General features: G+C 59.6%; 1 protein-coding gene across 1 annotated transcript; it reads left to right on the top strand.

Annotated features, from left to right (window-relative positions):
* Window positions 1–361: 361 nt before the first annotated feature.
* Adam11 (ADAM metallopeptidase domain 11) lies at window positions 362–19,422 on the top strand. Its single transcript, XM_037201188.1, has 25 exons — window positions 362–482; window positions 947–1,131; window positions 8,693–8,769; window positions 8,938–9,004; window positions 10,150–10,235; window positions 10,333–10,408; window positions 10,808–10,874; window positions 10,939–11,006; window positions 11,379–11,453; window positions 11,532–11,603; window positions 11,754–11,920; window positions 12,314–12,398; window positions 12,502–12,592; window positions 12,712–12,763; window positions 13,194–13,293; window positions 13,385–13,456; window positions 13,607–13,699; window positions 14,021–14,101; window positions 14,609–14,659; window positions 14,759–14,822; window positions 15,075–15,171; window positions 15,371–15,563; window positions 15,776–15,984; window positions 16,118–16,210; window positions 16,863–19,422. The coding sequence occupies exons 1-25, from the start codon at window positions 419–421 to the stop codon at window positions 16,909–16,911; spliced, it is 2,334 nt and encodes a 777-aa protein (XP_037057083.1). The 5' UTR covers window positions 362–418; the 3' UTR covers window positions 16,912–19,422.
* The last annotated feature ends 1,454 nt before the right edge of the window (window positions 19,423–20,876 follow it).

Genomic DNA, 20,876 nt, shown 5'->3' with positions numbered 1-20,876 from the left:
CCTCCACCTGCCAATCTACGGGTTGCAGATCCTTAAGCGAAGGGATGGCTGCGGAGGGGTCGCAGGATGGGGTGCACCTGCCGAGGGAGTGCCCGGAAGAGGGGTCCCGGGGCGGTGCCCCTTTTGTCCTACCGCAGCGGTGGCCCGGGCCCCGACTGGGGGGCCGGGGGCGGGACCAAAGCTCACGTGCTCGCCGCTCGCCTCTTAACCCGGCCCTGCATCCCCGCCGGGATGGCCGCGGCCAGAGCGCGCTGAGCCCCGCACCACCCACCCGCGACCCCCGCCCGGCCCGCGCGCCCGCTCCGCTCGCCGCCGCCGGCGCTACCCGCCCCCGCCCTCCTCCCTCCCTCCTCCCCTCCCTCCCTCCCCGCGCCGCTCGCAGCCGCAGCCCCCGGACCCGGAGGATTATGAGCGAACCATGAGGCGGCTGCGGCGCTGGGCGATCGCGGCTCTCCTGCTGCTGCCGCTGCTCCCCCCGCCCGGTGAGTGACCCTGGCCGCCTGGCCCCTGCCTCCGCGCCCCTGGCCGGCCCCGCGCCCTGGGCTTTTGCGGCGGTTTTCTGCTGCAGCCACATTTTCCTGCAGCGCTCCGGGTGACAGCGGGTCCCGAGCGCGGGAGGGTAGGGGAGCGGGAGAGGAGGGAAGGCGCTTCCACCCACCTGTCCGGATCTGGCTGGCCCTACCGCTACCATCTCCCTGAAGCTGGCGGCGGACTCTGCAGGTCTCTGCGGGTTTGGGGTGGGGGGGGCAGTCGTGACTGATGGGCAGAATGAAGCTCTCGGCCCCCTCCCCGTGGGGCTCTTCCCTCCGCAAGGCAGCCAGATCCTCCCACCCGTATGCTCACTGGCTCCAAGGGCCGCGACCGTGTGGGGGCTGGGGCGTGCCCCCCATCCCGTCTCCTGCCCCATGGAGGGCATCTGCCTGCAGCTATGGCCTTGTCTCCTCAGGTCTTGGGGCCCTGGGTCCCAGCGGAGCTCTGCATTGGAGGAGCTCAGCCCAGATGGGGAGCCCAGAGAGCCCAGAGGGCCCCGAGGTCACAGAGCCCAGCCGGCTGGTAAGGGAGAGCTCCGGGGGAGAGGTCCGAAAGCCGCAAGTGGACACCAGGGTCCGCCAGGATCCACCCAGGGGGACGGTGAGTGGGGCTGGGTGGTGGAGTCAGGGGGCCGGCGGAGGCCTCGCAGTCCGCCAAGTAGCCAGGGTTCGGTGCCACCACCCGCTGAGGCTGCAGCTCCTGCAGCCTCCCTTTGCCGGCAACGGGCCATCAGGTGGGGCTGGAGCCCAAGAGTGGGGACACTGGGACTCTCCAGCTCCAGGCCCCTCCTGTCACTGTGGAAACCCCCTGCCCCGCACACTGGCACGCTCAGGTTTCAGTTAGCTTGGGGGTCATCCTTCAACCAGAATCAGTGGTTCTGTCTAAAACAGGACTTGGGGGCAGGGCAGCACCATGCAGCTAAGCGCCCAGTCAGGCATTCATGCTCCGAAGTCCCACCAAAGCCACCCTCAGTGGACTTTCTTGGAACAGTGTAACGTTTACTCCTGCCTCAGTTTCCCATTGTGCACACACAGACTTATTCTTCTTGTCCTAGCTGAAGGTGGGACCGTGCAAAAATGATCTGAGGCCCAGAATGCATCTGCAAACGCCAGCTCTACCTGTGCCCTATCCCTTTCAAGCTACTGGGCCCCTGCCTCCCAGAGGAAGGTTAGGAATGAAGGAGATTAAGTGCAATTAATAATTAATTAACATCATGTGAATAATAATCACCCAGATGGAATATTCATTCAGCATGCCTTAGCTCTCCAGGAGCTTGAAGCTGAAAGTTAGCCAGGCCAGCAGGGCCGGCAGAGGGCTGTGCAAGAAACAGGAGGTGTGGGGAGATTCAGGAGAGGGGCAAACCCAGGTCTGAGAAGTCTGGGCAGCTGGGAGTGGTGGGAGGTAAATTCGGCTGGGCAGAGGGAGGAGGGGAACGGATGAGACTGGCGTCTGGCCCTGCCTAATGTACTTGGTTAAAAGCCCTTAAGGAGGGGAGCGAGGGGGGGTGATGCAGGGGGGGAGTAGTTGAGAAATGGAGTGGAGCAGGAAGGAGCATGCATAATAGATGGGCCATCACTCAGGGCTGTTGAGGAGGGGAGGGGAGGGGGTAATGGTCCTGAGCTGGCAGCTGCTGGAGGGGTAGGGGTGGGGCGGAGGCCAACTTCAGTGCCCACTCTGGCACCCAGGGAGGCAGCTGAATGAGCCTTAGGGATGTCCCAGGCCCAGGGATAGGGTGTCCTGGTTGCTGTTTGGTTCCTATTGGTGCTTTCTATGAACTGAGCGCTCCACAGTGGACTTGACCCTGCCTGGCCGCTGGGACTCTGGCTTGAGCTTTACAGGATGTACAAATATAGGGGGGTCAAGGTATAGTTGGGGAGCACAGGGATGAAAAGTGGGGGCTCTGGCTGGGGGGGGGGCTGTGCCTTCAGCTAGTTCTTGCTAGGACAGCAGGGCTGGGCAGTGGGGAGAGAGGGGAAGTGCCGTGGGGCTGGGCTGAGCTCTTTGGATGTTCTTCTGCTGGGTGAGTAGTTGGTTGGCATGTGTGTGAAGCTGGGTCTACGCAACTGACTGAATCCAACACATAAGAAGTGGCCGAGGTGTGGGAGTGGAGAGTTCTGTGGATCTGGGGTAGTGGTCGTCTCCGGTGAACGTTTCTCTAGGCCTGAGGCCCTTTAGGGACCTCATGCATCCTCCCCAGGGGAATTGCTTGGGGCCCTGGCATCTCCATCCCTCAGTTTCCAAAGGCTAGAAACCTGTTCAGGTGGGTAAAGGGGAGGTAAAAGCCAAGGCCATGGGCTACTTTGAGCCAGGCACTCCACTGAGAGCTGCATGCACATTACATTGTTTAGTAGGCAGATACTTCTGTCTGCCCCTCTCTGCAGATGAGCCAGCTCAGACTGACAGAGGCTGGCCCAAAGTTGATGGAGTTTAAACTGGGGATAGGAGCGGTGTTCTCCAAGTCCAGGGCACTGCCCATTGGGCTATTCTGCCTCTAGGAGTTTCTGAATTGGGGGCTGAGGGGCAACATCTCCAATTCTCCCAGAGCCAGAAGGATGAAAGGACAGAGGACACATGCATGTCCAAGAAGTCCCCTGGCTGAACCAGGTCCTGGTAACCCCCTTACACACACACACACACACACACACACACACACACACACACGTGCACACACACGCACGCACGCACACACACGCACACGCACTCATGCGTGTACACACACTGCTTCCCAGGGTCAGAAGTTCAGGACTGATAGAGCCAGGACTCAATAGGAGGTACCCTGCCTCTGCCCAGACCCTTTCCCAGGGGTCACTGCGCTGCACCTGGGCCTCATTCGGTGTTGTCCCTGGTGATGCAGGAGGATATAGGCCTGTGCTGGCCACAGGGCACCTGCTCTGGCTGGCGGCTGGTCACGTCCCCTTTCTGAAGAACGTCATTGTCTTGATTCCTAATGATAACCTGAGTCTCAGCCCTCCTGAGGTGTCAGCAGTGAGGAAGTGCTTCACATGCTGGGGTCCCCCTGGCTTGGTGGAGGGCAGAGTTGGGACGTAAATTAGACCCCACATGTCACCATCACACCTTGCTGGGGCAGACCTCAGCTGCGGGATGTCTGGGTTGGTTAGTATTCATCGGACTCCAGAAGCCAGGGCCTCTGTTCCCATTTCCCAGATTCGGCTCGCTCTGCCGGGGCTCTCAATACCTCACTCATTTCTCTTTTTGGGAGGAAGATTGGGCCAGAGTGTCCTGGAGAGCTCCTGAAAACCCAGAAAGCCATGGTCTCAGGGAGCCTGCTGCTGGGGGTGCGGGGAGGGGCAGACAAGAGGACCGTGGTGTTCATTGCGTTGGTTGTTCACTGCATGAGTGTGTCTGGGCAGAGTAAGCCAACTGACTGAATCCAGCGGCCCATGGAGCTGCTGTGTGGATCTTGCCTGGCCCTGAGAAAACCAAACTCCTTGGGGGACCAAAGGGAAGTCAGGCTGTGGGTAGCAAGCAAGGTCAGGACTCGGGGTCCCAGGCCTGCAGACAGCTCTCACTGGAGCCAGCTGTCACTGGGAGAGCACATTCGAGAACCACCAGAGCGGTAGTTGCTGGGCTGTTTTCGCACAGCCATTGAGGGCAAGTGAGTGAGACCCCAGTCCATGCAAGACAGACATGGGGACAGTAAGGCCATGGACGCGGGTCCCCCAGAAACAAGGCCATGCTGTGATGTGCTGCTATGGCAGAGCAGCAACACAGCCCTGTCTGGGTCTTGGGGAGCAGGGGCTCTCTGAAGGGGGTGAGCGGCTGGCAGCCAAGGACAGGGCGTCTGGGGGTTACCTGTGCAGCTCCAGGTGGGACTTTAAGAGGCACACCGTGACATCTGAAGTCCTCCCACAAGACTCTGGCCTGTAGGCCTGGCCTTACCCAAGCACCCTCCTGGCTGCCTCAAGGAGCCCAGCTGTCCGGAGTCTGTCCCCAGAGGGACTGATGACCCTGTAAGGGTGACTCTGTCCTCAAAAAATTTAGGTCAACTCCAGTCATGGGAAATGCGTGCACCTGTTCTTGTCTGTGTCCCGCTGCCCTGTTGATGAATGGAGCTTTCCACCTTTGGTGGTGGCTGGGGGGTTGCTGTTGGATGAGGGGGCTCCCAGACGAGGCCCCCGTCTCTCTGGCTCTTTCTCTATTTTCTGTCACCCAGCCCCACAAGGTGGTAGTGTCTCCCAGCACAGAGAGTGAAGTGACCCCACACAGGTAAATCACTCCAAGCCACCGTTCATGTCCCGATCACAGGAGGTAAACAAAGGAAGTGTTTTACCCTCAAAGCCCCGTTCAGCCGCCAGACTGTGGAGGTCCTCCATACCGTGATAACTGACCCTGACTGACATGGAGTGCTGAGCTGAGCTTCACGCCATGCTCATGGCACCCCGTTTTAACCACAGAAATGGGGAGTGGGGGTGAACGGCTCCTTAGGTCTGACACTGCCCATCCAGCCTGAATCACCGAATCCCTGTGGAGCAGTTGGATGGGGAGAAAGGATGGGGAGTGATAGCCCTCACTCCAAAGGACTGAAGGTCATAAAAAGGTGAATTAGTGATTGCATGTGTGTGCAACTGTGTATGTATATGTTTGTATATGTGCATGTCTGTATGTGGTGTGTATTTATGTGTGTGTGCACATGCGTGTGTGTGTGTGTGTGTGTGTGTGTGTGTGTGTGTGTGTGTGTGTGTGTGTTTGTAAAATCTGAATACTTAAGCCAGGCTGTGGTGGTGCACACCTTTAATCCCAGCACTCAGGAAGTAGAGGTAGACAGATCTCTGTGAGTTCGAGGACAGCCTGGTCTACAAAGTGAATTCCAGGACAGCCAAGGACTGTTACACAGAGAAACCCTGTCTGGAAAAACCAACCAACAAAACAAACAAACAAACAAACCAAACTGAATACTTAGAGGCTGAGAGCTGTGAATGGCCTGAGCCTTCTGGGTACAGGCAGGTGTTGGCTCTGCAGATGAGGAGCTAGAGGAGATTGGGTTCAGAGTACTGAGGGGCAGTTCCTGGAGGTTGTGGGGAGCAGGACTCTGCAGCTCAGGTTTTCTGGGGCACCCTAGAATTCTGATGATCTTAAGCACCCCTTCCCACCACTGAGGTCTGAGGCAGAGGCGGTTGTCCGTGTCTGTGTCTTATAATCCGGCTGGGCCCAACGCAGGGCGTGGAGAAAGTGAGAAAGGAAGGCATGGGCAGCCAGAAGCAGGTGCCTGGGAGGCAGAGAGGACCTGTCACAGGACAGAGTCGGGTGAAGGGGCACTCACCTGCCAGGTCACCACAGCTGACATGCAGACACAGCCTCTAGCCCAGAAGTGAGACTTGGCCTGGCACCTCCCCAGCATGACCCTGGGCCTGTCACCACCTGGTGTTGCTCCCTGAGGACCTGCCAGCCCGGGCAGGGTGAGATCAAATGAACAGAACACCTAAGCACCAAGGTCGCCAAGAAGTAAGAGGCAAGCACAGGGCATGGGGTCATGTCCAGTCCTGAGCAGTACTGAGCAGGGAGAGGCTGAGGTGGCCAGTGCTGTGACCTCATGTCTGGAGGCCCTAGGGACAGAGGGTAAGGGGAGGAGGCAGGGCTGGGGCTGCTGCAGGGACAGTGGGCCAGCTTGGCAAAGAGAGCTGCTGACTTTGGTAGAGCACTGGCTAAAAGCTGGCCAGGGACTTGCCGGTCCTGGAACCAGCAGCCCAGTGCCTGGGATAAGGCTGGACTTGCATTATCCAGTTCTCCCTCTGAAAGTGGACTGAGCTGGGCCAGGCCAACGTGCCTTGGTGCCTGGTTTCTCAACTGTGTCCCACTGCCTTGGTCAGAGCCCCTCCTGGCCTTGGTCAGAGCCCCTCCTGGCCTTGGACAGAGCCCCTCCTGCCTTGGACAGCCCCCTCCTGGCCTTGGTCAGAGCCCCTCCTGGCCTTGGACAGAGCCCCTCCTGGCCTTGGACAGAGCCCCCTCCTGGCCTTGGACAGAGCCCCCTCCTGGCCTTGGACAGAGCCCCTCCTGGCCTTGGACAGAGCCCCTCCTGGCCTTGGACAGAGCCCCCTCCTGGCCTTGGACAGAGCCCCTCCTGGTTTTGGACAGAGCCCCCTCCTGGCCTTGGACAGAGCCCCCTCCTGGCTGGTCTCTGGGCTGAGCCCCATGTCCACTGGAGAAGGGTGGCGTGTCCCACAGCTGAGCCCCACTGGCTGCAGGCTATTGGAGAAATAGAACCCTACCATGTCTCACTGCTTTCCCCAGAGTGGGATCAGGATGGCCCCTGCAAAGCCAGCCTCCCAGCTCCAACGTCCACTCACCTTACCTTCATCAGATGGAGAATCTGGGGCTCGGGGAGGCTTCTGGGTCATCCCTAAGGTTGCACAGCCTAGAACAGGATCAAGGGAAGGCGCCTGGAAAGCGACTTCTCCGAGCAGGCAGGATAGGGACAGACAGACAAGCAGAAGCTGTCCTGAGGTGGGAAGGGCAGAGACGCCCTGGCGGAGCTGAAGGAGAGGTGATCCGAACCAGGACAGGCCTAGGGGAGGGGACAACAGACTTGGCCAGGTTAAGGGCTTGGAGAGAGGGGGAGAGAGCAAGACCTCACTGCCCTTGGCTCTCTATTTTGAGTCTGATCGATGCTCTAGGGGCTTAGGGTGGAGTTTGGAACCTCAGACAGCCTGGGGTGGGGTGAGTCCGTGTCCTTGGGGCTCACAGGTCGGCCTTTGGAGGCCCTGGCCCTTTGGCTTCTCCTTGCCTGCATTCCCAGAGCTAGCTTCCCATGGCTCTGGGACGACTTCCATCTCTTGCCACCTTTCTAGAAGGAAGGCCCCGGAAATCTATTCCTGCGGTTGAATATCAGCTCCCCCCACCCTTCCTTTTCTGTCTCAGTATGGAGCTAAGACTGACCTGGAACTATGAAGCCAACGCTAGCCTCAAACTCGTGATCTTCCTGCCTCATCCTCCAAGGGCTGCGATTGCAGACTGCCTCACCACACGGGGCATAACACCTTTACCCGTGGAGCTTTGTGCGCACCAGTTAGGTCTCTGTGCATTGGTTCCCGGCTGTCAGGAAGGACAGGAGCAGCTGTCCCACAGGGCTGTTGGAGAGATCAAATATGGCCGTGCTCACGAAGAGTTCAGACCAATGCCTGGGATCTGGAGGTCCACCCTCCTAAACAGACAGGGTAGGAGGCAGACTCCAACCCCTGAATTCAGCCTGCAGACCTTTCCAAGTGTTTTGGAAGACCAAAGCCAAGTTGCCAGCTTGGGGTGGGGCTTAGGCCCCCGGTGGGTCTCTAAGGTGACTGTAACTCTCAGGCCAGCTCCCCCTTCACCCAAAGCTCTGCTGCCCTCCTCTGGGAGTGGGGTGAATCTTTCCCCCCAGCCTTTGATGTCTCTTTTCCCACCCCCACCCGCCAAGCAGCTGGGCACCCAGGCAGAGAGGGCAGCCATCTTGCTCAGGCCTAGTCCATTGCCATGGCAACCTGGAGCCTCCCAGCCCCACTGCATAATGCCCCTTTGAAAAATTTATCAGGAAAACTTCCGCGTTTAAAAATTAACTGTGGGATTGAAATATTAAAGATGAGCTGCTTTGGGCAGGCAGAGGGCAATGGGTTGGAGCTGTGGGAGGTCTACCCTCCTCTCAGGGTGGTGGTGTCTGCCCTTGCCCAGCATTAGGGCCCCAGTGGTCAATTCCCGCCTGTTCCACGTGTCTGAAAACCCAAGTCCTCCTGTGTAGATTGGGGTTGGGGACTGCTTCCCTTCCCCTGCCCACCCATGAGCTGGGGACCCTTCTGCCTTTCCGTGGAATGTCTGGGGGCTCCCTTTTGTTCCCATGAAGTTGGGGTGGCCCTATCAACAGCTCTGAGAGCCTAGCATGAGGCCATGGGCAGGTTAGGCTGACCCCTCTGTCCCCGATTCTCAAGGAGACTAACCCAGAGAGTAGCCAGAGGACAGAGGATGCCCAGGACCTGGGTGGAGGGTGGGCTGTGGCCAAGGTTGAACAGCTATCCTCAGGGAAGGAATGGGGTCTCAGAGGACAAGGACCCCAGGGAGGGGTCTCCTCAGCTTCTGGAGCCTGGCTGCCCCCTCCAAGGTTCCTCTGTCCCCTCCCCCTCACCCCCCCCCCTCCCCCGACTCCAGGCTGATTCCTCTCTGCCCTTCCCCACACCAGCCCGTGCACCTGGCCCAGGTGAGTTTCGTCATCCCAGCCTTCAACTCAAACTTCACGCTGGACCTGGAGCTAAACCAGTGAGTGTAGCCTGGAGCCAGAGGGTGGGCTGTGGGCCGTGGGCCGTGGGCCGCGGGCTGTGGGGCTTGGCTGGCTGGGGGCACTGTGGGACTTGGATCCTTAGCTGGGGTGAGAACTAAGCAGGACCTGGCCTCACCAAGTGACCCTTCTTCCTCCTGCTGTTTCAGCCACCTCCTGTCCTCGCAGTACGTGGAACGCCACTTCAGCCGAGAGGGGACCACGCAGCACAGCACTGTGAGTGACTTTGAATCAAGTGGGCAGAGGTGCTTGTTCCGTGGTTAAAGATGCAGGGGTGAGGCTGGAGGTGTGGGTCAGCGGTAGCTGGCCACACATGTGGAGGCTTTGATCTTCAGAACCCCAGCACAGAGAAATGGGGACGACAGGGAGGTGGCTGGTGGAGGTATGTCAAGGACACACTCAACATGGCCTGGTGTCAAGGGACCTCCCATCCTTCCCACCTTAGAGGCTCTGGGGACCAACAGGAAGGGCAGGGTGGGTGGTGTGGGTCCCTGAGCCTCCCTCCTTCAGACGGAGGCCTGACTTTCCCAGCCTCTTCCCTTGCATGGAGGTATAATAGGACCCTCACTGTGTCACATTAGCCATATCCCCAGAATCCTTTGGGAGGGAGCTTTGGAAGAGATGACCACCCTCCCTTGTTTGAGTTCTAGGGACTAAACCCAGGGCCTTGTACATCCTGGGCAGGAGCTCCACCCACCCCTGAGCAGCAGATCAAAATGCCTCCTCTTGCCCTGGGAGTCCCAGATGCCTGCCACACTAGGGTCCCAGCCCTGGAGGCCCTGGAGCCTGAACAAAGATGAATGAGTGTCTATAAATAGCTCCCCCCCCCCCAGCCTGTTCTGGAACTAGAGCACAAGTAATTCCGCAGGAAGCGGAGTTGGGAGAGGCGGGTGCTGCTGGTCCCCTCTGACCTATGAGCCAGGTCAGGAGAACCCATGCTGTCACAGTGTCCCTCAGCTGCAGACCACATGTGACTGTGAGCTTGCGCACGAGGTGGGGTGTGTGTGTGTGCATCCACAGCAGGTGCTGGTTCCTGACACATTGTATGTGGTGTGCTCAGAACAGGGCCTGGGGGGTGGCAGGTACTATGTCCGATCCATCTGTTGGTCTCAAAGGAGTCTGGGATCCCTCACCAGCCCCAACAAATAGCCAGGAGCTGCTGTGTGGCCCAATGTCCTCATTTTATGGGGTAGATGGAGCTGACCCAGAAAGTGTGAGGAGCGTGTTCACGGTGACAGAGGAATCAGAAGTCCCACAGGTTTAGAGCGCCTGGTATTCGGAGGGCTGCGGCCCCTGCATGGCCGCCGCTGCCGCCTCCATGCTTGGGCAGGGTGTCTTACTCACAGCCCTCTGTTCCACAGGGGGCTGGAGACCACTGCTACTACCACGGGAAACTCCGGGGCAACCCACAGTCTTTTGCCGCGCTGTCCACTTGCCAGGGGCTGCAGTGAGTGTGGGGGGCGCTGGGCAGCAGGGGGGGCCTCTGCCTGGCCCAGGATGGTGAGGAACCATCCTGCCACATGTCTGCCTGCCTCTCTCCACAGCGGGGTCTTCTCTGATGGGAACCTGACTTACATCATAGAGCCCAAAGAGATGGCTGGGCCTTGGGGCCCCCCACAGGTAAGCAAGGCCCGTGCAGGCCTTTCTGCCCTCCTGATGGTCATGCTGTGACTGCCCCCAGCAGCGACGGTACCCTCCTCCTCTCCTGCAGCAACCTCAGCCTCACTGCCCTGGGTGACCCCAGCTTTGGTTCCTGCCTTCTGTGCCCCCATCTCCAATGTCCCCTCTGTCCCCCAAGTGACCTCTCACTGGGTTCCAGTGTCCTTTGCCCCTGTCTCTCAGGGCGCCCCCAGGTCTTGACCCTGGAATCTGAGCATCTGGGAGATCAGATCCGACATGGGAGCTCTGGCCAGTTCTGGGTCACCCCAGGGTGGGGTGGGGGAAGGGCTGGAGCTTCCTCCAATCTGGGCCCAGAGCAGACCTGGTCGGCTCCCCAAGAACTAATTCCCCTCATTGCAGGGACCCCTTCCCCACCTCATTTACCGGACCCCTCTCCTCCCAGCCCCCCTCGGATGCAGGGAACCAGGTAAGGGAGGGGGAAGCGGGTGGGGCTGGACAGCTGGGCCCCTCTTACCGTCTGCTCCCCACAGGTTGCCTGTTTGCTGGCCCTGCCCAGTCTGCTCCTCCCACCCGGCCCAGGCTGAGGAGGAAAAGGCAGGTACGGGGCCCGCACAGCCTCGGGCTGCAGAGACCTTAGACTGTGGTCCAGGGCAGGTCATCCCCACCCATGGTTGGGCAAGAGAGAGCTTGGAGCGATGAGGTCAGGAGCCAGGGAACTACTTCCTGGAAGGGCCCCTCAACGCCTCCCTAACAATGGTGTCTACACAGGTCCCCATTTGGGGCCCTCAGACACTGTGTGTCCTCTGCTCTCATTTCCAGGCTGGGAGGGGTGGCACTTTCTGCCAGATGGGGGCTGGCACCATCCCTGACTGGACACCAGAATGTCCCCTCCCCACATGTCTGCCCATGGGTTGGCCGTGAGCCCAGACATAGAGGGGACTCTGATTCCAAGTGCCTACCCGCCCTCCAGGTCCGCAGGGGCCACCCCACGGTGCACAGCGAGACCAAGTATGTAGAGTTGATTGTGATCAACGACCACCAGCTGGTAAGTGCCCAGGCTGAGGGGGGCCCTGGGCGGAGGGGCCCCGGGGAGCCTTACCTTCTTCGCCGCCTCTCTCGGCAGTTCGAGCAGATGCGCCAGTCAGTGGTCCTCACCAGCAACTTCGCCAAGTCTGTCGTGAACCTGGCGGATGTGGTGAGCAGCAGGCCCTCTCTCCCTCTCCTTCCCCACCACACATCCAGGCATCCGGGGGTCACTGTCAGTCACTGACACCCCCATTTCTTGGGAATATAGATTGCACCTCCCTCCAGCACCCCTCCCCTCCCATCTTCTCTCTGGGCCCAGATATACAAGGAACAGCTCAACACAAGAATTGTGCTGGTTGCCATGGAAACATGGGCAGATGGGGACAAGATCCAGGTGCAGGATGACCTGCTGGAGACCCTGGCCCGGCTTATGGTCTACCGGCGGGAGGGTCTCCCTGAGCCCAGTGATGCCACCCACCTCTTCTCGTGAGTCCCCACACGACGCCCCGCCAGTTTTTGCTGGCTGCTGCCTCTTACTGCCAGGAGCCCTTTTTGGAGCGGGCGTCTGCGGGCAGACCTCGCCTTGCACCTGCCACCCTGCTCCCAGCCACATGCCAGCTGGGTGTCCTCTGCACCTGAGGTTGCACAGGGGACGTACTCTCTGCCTTTCCCTTGCCAGACTGCCCATCATCCCTACCTCAGCGACCCAGTTCCCTAGTGAGGGACAAACGCGATTCGAGGCCCTTAGACCTCTGGTTTGGCTTATGGGTGAATGGACCCAAACAGGAGAGGGGCTAGCCTGAGGTCACCAGGCTGATGTGAAGGGCTGGAATCCACTGCTACTTCTGCGGAGTCACCCTGAACGCTGTCTCCCTTCAGGGGTAGAACCTTCCAGAGCACCAGCAGTGGGGTGGCCTACGTGGGGGGCATCTGCTCACTGTCCCGGGGTGGAGGTGTGAACGAGGTGAGCAGGAGGGGCATGGCTGGGGGGCCACGGGGCAGCGCCCTAAGACACAGTGGCTGTTGGAAGGGTGTAGACATCCTGTGCTCTGTCTTCCCCACCCTAGTACGGCAACATGGGCGCTATGGCCGTGACCCTGGCCCAGACGCTAGGGCAGAACTTGGGCATGATGTGGAATAAACACCGGAGCTCGGCAGGTACCGACCCTGAAGCCCACAACCATCTCAGACCCACCCAGCACCTCAAGAGATGAATAAGGGGTCAGTGTTAGGGGTACCCTCTACCCTATCTCATGTGCTCCTAAATTGCCTCATAGGGGACTGCAAATGTCCAGACATCTGGCTGGGCTGCATCATGGAGGACACTGGGTGAGTTCCGATAGATAGACTTGGGGAAGGCTTTGGGGTAGCACTGGCAGTCTGGATAGGTGGCTTCAGAAGGCCCAGCTCACGGGAGCACTCAGGATTCCAACACCACCCATTATCTATAAACAGCGCAGGGAGGCTAGGACACCCAAATTGGCTAGACTGCAGCGCGCTCTCTGGCCACTGGGAGGCGCCCGAGCCTCGTGCGAGGCGCCGTTTCTCCGGAGCGTTCCAACTCTGGGCTCTTTGTCCCGAGGTTCAGTGAAGTGATCGCAAGTGACGTCCTCCACCCCTTCCTAGATGGGCATGTGGGATTGACTGTCGTGCAGTCACTGGGCAGTTCCTCAGCCTCCTCGTAGTGGTAACCAAGTCCCCCGAGGGAGGGCTGGAGGGCTGCCCCAGCAGCAAGCACAGTCCCTTAACGCCTGCCCAGGTTCTACCTGCCCCGCAAGTTCTCGCGCTGCAGCATCGACGAATACAACCAGTTTCTGCAGGAGGGAGGCGGGAGCTGCCTGTTCAACAAGCCCCTCAAGGTACCAGCGTGGAGAACCGGGAAGCAGGCGAGGGGAAGGGGGAGGGCGCGCAGGGTCCCAGCCAGGCTCCCGGCATTCCCTCCCCCTCCAGCTCCTGGACCCTCCTGAGTGCGGGAATGGCTTCGTGGAGGCGGGGGAGGAGTGCGACTGCGGCTCGGTGCAGGTGAGCGAGCTGTCCGGGTGGTCTCCGGTGTGGGCCCGGGCTCTAGGAAGGAGTGAGGAGGGTCGAGGCGGGAGTGGGGAGGACCGAGTGGGGAGGATCGAGGATAAGGGCTTGTTTGCCCTCCTTTCCGCTTCTCCCCGCTACTCTCAGGAGTGCAGCCGGGCGGGTGGCAACTGCTGCAAGAAATGCACCCTGACTCACGACGCCATGTGCAGCGATGGGCTCTGCTGTCGCCGCTGCAAGGTGAGAAAGATCAAGCGAGCGCGGGAGGGAGGGCGGGGCCAGGAGCAAAGAGATGATTGGATACCCTGGACAAGAGGCGGGAGGGAGGAGGAGCCAAGCATTTGTGGGCGGGGCCTTCCCAAAGGCCGGGTCAATGGGGCCGATGGGGTTGGGAGTTAGAGTTGGAGGCCAGGGAGTTACCCTTGATGTTGAGGGCGCAGAGGGACAGGAAATAAGAAACTGGGCTTGGGACCCAGGTTCCAGGAGGACAGTAGGATAACCCTGGGTGGGGGGCAGCGGCGAGATATTTATCCTTTCCGGAAACATGCATGCTTTTCCTAGTATGAGCCGCGAGGTGTCTCCTGCCGAGAAGCGGTGAATGAGTGTGACATCGCAGAGACCTGTACCGGCGACTCAAGCCAGGTCTGCCAACCCGCTGCCCTTCCTGTGGAGGCTCAAGCAAGACAGCCAGCCCCTTCCCCTCTCGATCTGAAGAGCTGACTACTCTCCGCCCCTCTCTGCTTAGCAGGGGCCACACCACCGCTAACCAGCCTCAGCTTTTTTTTCTCTGAGACAGGGGTCCTTCGAGCCGAAGCCCTCTGTCCCTTCCGTCATTAAACAAGCATTTGTAGTCAGGCTGGTACTCCTATAGCCTAGCGCCCGTGTCTAGTGTATGCTAGGCATCTGGTGGGTAGTAACATTGGTTAATTAGATCTCAGGCCTCCAGGGTAATGGGTGCAAGAAGCTGAGGAAGCCCGGAAAAGCATAGGCGTTTACCAATCAAATCCTCAGAGCCAAATGGGCCCCTGTCCTTGATGGGGAAGAGTCATGTACACGAGAATTTGGGCAGAATTTGCTTCCTACGTTCTTTCCCCCGGTACCTCAGCTCAGGCCTGGGCTACTCTGCTCAGCCAGCTCCTCTCTCTACAGTGTCCTCCTAACCTGCACAAGCTGGATGGTTACTACTGTGATCACGACCAGGTATGCGGGGGTGAGGGGTCCTCCCGTCTGAACGCTGTGCAGTCTTCTCTCTGCTCTGACCCTCCAGTGTCTTCATGCTTTGTCTGCTCTGGGTCTTAGGGCCGTTGCTATGGAGGCCGCTGTAAAACCCGGGACCGGCAGTGCCAAGCCCTTTGGGGCCATGGTGAGTCCTGCTGGGTGTGGGGAACGGAGACTCGGGGAGAACTTAGAATTGAGAGCCAGGCTGGGACTGCTTCTGGTTGGACATGCCCTGCACTGATGTGTGGCTTCTGAGGACCTGGATGGCTGAGTATGGATGGCTCTAGAGACACTGCAGCTCGTATGTTCTGGTTGTTGTGCTTCTGCTAACGGATCTATCGTGGAATCTACTCTAGTCTATCTATCTATCTATCTATCTATCTATCTCTATCTCTAGCGGCTGCAGATCGTTTCTGCTATGAGAAGCTGAATGTGGAGGGGACAGAGCGTGGGAACTGTGGCGCAAGGATCTGGCTGGTCCAGTGCAGTAAGCAGTGAGTAGGCTTCTCTCGATTGGGCATCCGGCTGTGGAGTCTGCGGGTGGAGGCAGCAGGTCGGAAAGCCTGGAGGCCCAGAGGAGAGGGACACAGTGGAGTACTTGGTCTGAGGCGAATTTGGGCTATTGTCCCCCTCCCCAACAGGATTGCTCTGTGCTTCCTCCTATGCGTCAACATCTCTGGAGCCCCTCGGCAGGGGACTGGGGGGACTCAGCAGTGTCACCCACCACAGGCAAGGAGCTGGACTGCAGGTGTTGATCTGGACCACGGTCTGGGTGGGGACTGGAGTGGTGGGCTGGGGACATCGAGGCTGGCTCTCCCGTGCTCTCCAAGGGAGTCACGTGCAGCTGCTGCGGCTCCGACTGAGCTACGTAGAGGACGCACTGCCTGTGGGCCCAACATGCTGTGGCTAGATCACCGCTCGCTGCAGCCTGGGCCGGCTCAACTTCAGCAGATGGGGCGCGGGAACGCGCATTGCTCCCACGCACGGGAGGGCGTGCGAGCATTGTGAAGCCGGTAGACCGCGGACCACGGGGTGGGTAGTCTACACGGGCGGGGGCTGGCGCAGGGATCGATGTCGGGACTCCCTGTACTTGTCCAGGGGACGGCTCACTGCCGCCGCACAGGTTTGCAGCAACCTGAAGAGGGAGATGCCTTATGTGTGCCTATCCCCTGCCGCAGCCCCGCTTCAACCAGCACCTGCACCGGGCAGAAGGGAACTGCATTGTCCACACCCGGGGTGGGTGCTGGGCATAGCGCCCCCAACTCACCGGGCGCGTCGCTCACCAGGGGAGAACCGATGAGATACAATGAGTGAGGCTTTGCAGCCAGCTGGCGGGCGACTGAGTTCACACTTGCCATCGTCGCCACAGACCTAATTCTCTCAGTGCTGCCTGTTCGCCTCCATGCCTGTCCCTGCCAACCAAGCCCTGCCCTCCTCCCCAGGTCCCAGCGGTACCAACATCATCATTGGCTCCATCGCCGGGGCTGTCCTGGTCGCAGCCATCGTCCTGGGCGGCACGGGCTGGGGATTTAAGTAAGAGACACATGCTCCCTAGATCCATCCCCTCCGGGTGCTAGCTTGGGGGTTCGGCACCCCAGGCTGTTGGAGCCTAATGGCTTCCCTGACAGGTTAGCTCACCCAGAACTCACACCTCACTGGTTCAAGTCAGCCCACAGGTTGTAATCTGAACGTTTACAGCAATTACCTGCTCATATTTAAACACCAGATTTTACAGTAACTACCTCGACTGTAGTTACTGAAGGCTGGGCTCAGTTGGCTCAGTGTGTCCCAGCACTGCCAGGGGAGAGGTGGGTAGGGCCTGTCTGAGGGAGGTGTGTGTGTGGTGTGTGTGTGTGTGTGTGTGTTGTGTGTGTGTGTTCACCCCCCCCCATCCCAGTCCACATCCAGCCCTTGAACTCCAGGTCACTGCAGTTAGGGTCTGTTCTGGACACCATACTGGGCACTTGAAGAGCCCTGAGGCCCAAGGTCACGGGTGACTTAGTGACAGAGCTGGGGCTTGAACCCTCCACCAATCTGAAGTAGATCTCCATGGTCCATTTGTGGGGCAGAAGGTCTTCCTGGGATAGAAGGCCATTCCTTCAGAGAACAGGAGGTTCACACGACCCCTTTTCCTCCCTCTCCCGTCTCTCTCTCTCTCTGCTTGTCCTCTCCTTGACTCCGGAAGAAACATCCGTCGTGGAAGGTATGACCCGACCCAGCAGGGGGCGGTGTGATGCCGGCCACGTCATCCCTCCCGCTGTCCTTGTCTCCATTTCATTCGTCGTCCCCTTGCATTCTGTTGACCTGGAGCTGGGACGATCCGATTCCCGCAGCCCCGCAGGCAGCCTGGGAAGCGAGTCCTCAGCCTGCGCTCTGGCCCTTCCTCCTGCCCACCCGCCTGTTGGGCCCTGCCTGGCCCACCTTCCGCTGTCCTTTCTGCAGCCGGGTCCCATGGCCGGGTGGGCGCTGGAACCGTGCCCCGCAGCCCCCGCCCCTAGGAGGGGGCCTCCCTCTGCGTCCTCGCCCATCTGTTTTGTCTCCATGCCACCGCTGTCCGACCTCTGCCAGACCCCCTCCTGGCCAGCCTGTGACTTGATGCCTCCAAGACCTGGGGGAGGGGGGACGGGGGGGGGCAGGCAGCTGGAGGGCTCTCCCTCAGGGCCCAGCCCCCTGTCCTCTCCTGACGCCCTCTCTCCATTCCAGGTCCGGAGGGGCCTAAAGTGCCACGCTGCTCCCTCCGAGCCTGGCACCCACCGTCTCGGCCCCGGACCGCGAGGCTGCCTCCACCCTGCCACAGAGGGAGGCACCATGCAAATGTCTTCCAGGTCCAAACCCTTCGACTCCTGTCTGCACAGGGGTCGGGGTTGGGACTGTGGCCTCATCTTTCAGACCACCTGGGTGGAGGGGCCTGGAGGGGGGCACTTCCTGCCCAGTTCCCCACCCCACCTCATGCGGCTTTGGCCTTGCACATGTCTCCCCCCGTGAATGTAGCTCCCATCGTCACAGACTGCCACAGCTCAGGTCGGGGCCTGGAGTGGCGCCTGGGGGGGCAGGTAGCCACCAGTGGACAAGGCTGGCTGGCCCCTCTTCAGAACCAGGCAGCTGGAACCAGGGTGGTAGCTCTCTGGGACCTCATGGGAAGGAGCTGATCTTACACGGTTTTTTCTTTCTTTTCTTTTTTTTAAGTCAATCTTAACTAATGAATGTAACCTTGGGTGGCTGGGGCCAGGGGGCAGTTGTAGGGAAGTTTTGACACTTACAGGCGGGCCTGGAAGGCCCGTGGCCTTGAGACCTCCCAGATCTCTCTCTGGAAGGCCCACACTGGAACCCAGCAGAGGCTGAGCAGCCCTGTGTGGCCCCGCCTCCACCCAGCTTAGAAGAAATCAGAGTGCTGATTCAAACCAAAGCTGCCTGTTCCGTGCCCACTGCCTAGCTCATGGGGGCCGTGACCCTCTGCCCCAGACTGTCTTCGACTCCAAACCAACCGTTCTGTCCCTGCCAGGGTGCATGCATTTGGGGGTATAGAAAATATAGTCCCTAAAATAAAATGGCACCTTTCCCCTTTCAAGAAGGGTGATTCTGGGGCTGTCTCAGGGTTCAAGTGCCCCCTGATGTGGCCTGGCTGTTCCAGAGCAAGCTACCTTCCCAGGGAGGCTCTAGGTAGGGAGAGCCAGGGGAGACCCCAGGGTTAGTGCCTATGATATGTAAGAGACATCAGGAAAGGGGAAGCCTCATGGTAGAGTATAGGCTACTAGGAAAGTCCTCAAGCCCCCCTCACCCCCCCATCAAAACTCTATTCATCATCCTCATTCTGGGGCTGAGTAGTAAGTTTACAGATGTTCCTCTGTCTGCCCTCCTCTGGTCCTCGCTACAGCCCAGCCCGAGAGCTGGGCCGAGGCTGGCAGAGCTGTGCGGCCCTCCCACGCAGTCTGTTGTGGCCTGCCTTCAGGACCCTGTGTGGGACAGATGAGCTCTGGCCCCTTGCCCTTAAAGCCAAGCTGACTGGGCAGGATGGAGCAGGCTCCCTTATGGATGAAAGCCACAAATGAAAGGAACCCCCTTCTTGGGGACACCCCACTCAGGCTAAGCAGTGGCTCTGGATAGCCCAGGGCCAGAGAGTTCCCCCATTGTGTTCGACCTATTTCTGAGGCCTCTCTGAGGAACGCTCATGGGGGAAAAAATGGCTTCCTTTTATTTAAAGCACCCCAGCGGCACCCTGGAGCCTAGGGCCCATTGGCAGCCTTTGGGATGGCCAGATGGTGTCGACTTCAGTGGGGTCCTCAGCACTGAGCCCCAGCTGGCACTGTCCCAGTGACAGGAAGACAGACTCGGCCACCAGTCCCACTAGCTGAGGACAGGGGAAAGGCTGGAGTTCCTTGAGACTTCTGTTAGGTGTCACACCTGCACACGGGTGGCAGTGCCCCTGGGCACAGACGTGTGGATCTACGCCTCTGCACCACCGTGAAGGCCTCTGCACACAAGGGCAGGACCACCTGTGTCCACGTGTCCTCGGTGGGAACACGAACACAAGACTTCCCGTGACCAGTTCACCCCGGTCCCCGACTTTCTGCATCTCCTGCCCCACCCAGGAAGGAATGGGGGGAGGGGGCTGCATTCACCTGGCCTGGACGTGGGTCCCTACACATCCTGTAAATATGTCATCTGGGCTGGGGTGGGGAGGCAGGGCCAGGGGCCCACGTTACAGATTAAAGATTACATTCTGGGCTTCCATGGAGCTCACATCAGCCCGTGTCTCTCCTCTGTCAGTGACCATTCTGAGTCAATCAATCCTCTCCACACAGACTCTGGGTCTGACAGGCCCTCTGCGGAGGACCCCAGCACCTAGGACAGTGAGGGAAGTAGAAGGAAGGGGTGTGGTTTCCCTCAGTCAGAGGAAATCGGCTGTGGGGTGGAGGCTAGCTCCACCCTTCCTCACTGTCCCCACAATGACACTGTACCCCTCCTCCGGCTTCCAACAAGCAGCATTAGAGATGAAGGGGGGCCCAGGACACACGGACATTGGGACTTAATTCCCTAATTATTGAAGCCAGAGAAGCCGTGTGGCCTGTCTATCACTTACCATTGTCCCATTGAGCCTGGCTGGGTGACACTGGCTGAAAGGGGACCATCACTGGCCAAAAGGCCAAGGACGAACCTGGACCCTACTACTGTGCTCCTACTCTGGAGGCAGTTAGTTTGGGGGAAGGGCGTGGAGAGCAGAGCCGCTGGAGAGCCAATCCAGTGTGAGAGAGGAGAGACTGGAGGGAGGGGCTGGGCGGTGCGGGGGTGGGGGGTGGGGGGCCGGGGGGTGGTAAAGAGGGAAGGGCGGGAGAAAGTGCACCAGGCACTTGGATGCAGGAACCAGCACTGGTCCGGGACTGTGACCACCTGGGTTCACAGCAGAGGTGGGGTGCAGGGCCACATCCAACCTAGACGCCTGCCAGCCCTCTGTGCTCCGGCATCTCAGACCCCAGGACAGAGGCTATCTAAGCAATGCATCTCTGCAGGCCTACGGCCGCTCCTGCCCACTCAGTGCACTGAAGAGAGGCACGGGCCACCCTCACACCTATCAGTCACCCACCACAGCCGAGGCTGGCCACACCTCTTTCTCTGGGCGGGATCATCCTATGTTTAACTTTCTCCACAGCCCCTGTCTCTCAGATCTTCCATCTCTGCTTAACCCCTTCTCAGTTCCCAGTTTCTGTCTGATGTGCCCCATCGCTGGCCCCAAAGGTAGTGAGGAGCGTAGCAGCTGGCAGACAGATGGTCAGGGCAGGCAGAGGGCACACACACTCCATTCTGGATAACAAGCAGGCTCTCCACCTGCTCTACACAGTGAGTTCCAGGTCAGCTAGAGCTGCACAGTGAGACCCTGCCTCAAAGAACCAAGACAAGACAAAGTCCTTCGTTTGGACCAACTCCCACACTACCTCTGCATCTGCATCCTTCAGCTAGTTAGCACTCCCCAGTCAGGGTTCTGGGTGAGGCCTGGGCATGGAGTTCAGCTGTGGTTCCCAATTACATCTTCTGTGGCTAACAGTGCCCCGCCCCATCTCACCAGGTGCAGGAGGTCAGGATGGAGGTTGGGGTCAGGGTGGAGGCTGGGGTCAGGGTGGAGGCTAGGGTCAGGGTGGAGGCTGGGGTCAGGGTGGAGGCAGGGGTCAGGATGGAGGATGGGGTCAGGGTGGAGGCTGGGGTC

The sequence above is a fragment of the Peromyscus leucopus genome, chromosome 8b (genome assembly GCF_004664715.2).
Source record: "Peromyscus leucopus breed LL Stock chromosome 8b, UCI_PerLeu_2.1, whole genome shotgun sequence".
Lineage (NCBI taxonomy): Eukaryota > Metazoa > Chordata > Mammalia > Rodentia > Cricetidae > Peromyscus > Peromyscus leucopus.
Note: the sequence above shows the minus strand (reverse complement) of the source record. Positions and strands in the feature narration are given on the sequence as shown.

Coding starts and splice junctions, on each gene's coding strand:
- Adam11 (XM_037201188.1), top strand. CDS start 419: ATGAGGCGGCTGCGGCGCTGGGCGATCGCGGCTCTCCTGCTGCTGCCG. Junction 483..946: donor GCCGCTGCTCCCCCCGCCCG/GTGAGTGACCCT, acceptor TTGTCTCCTCAG/GTCTTGGGGCCCTGGGTCCC. Junction 9,005..10,149: donor GGACCACGCAGCACAGCACT/GTGAGTGACTTT, acceptor TCTGTTCCACAG/GGGGCTGGAGACCACTGCTA.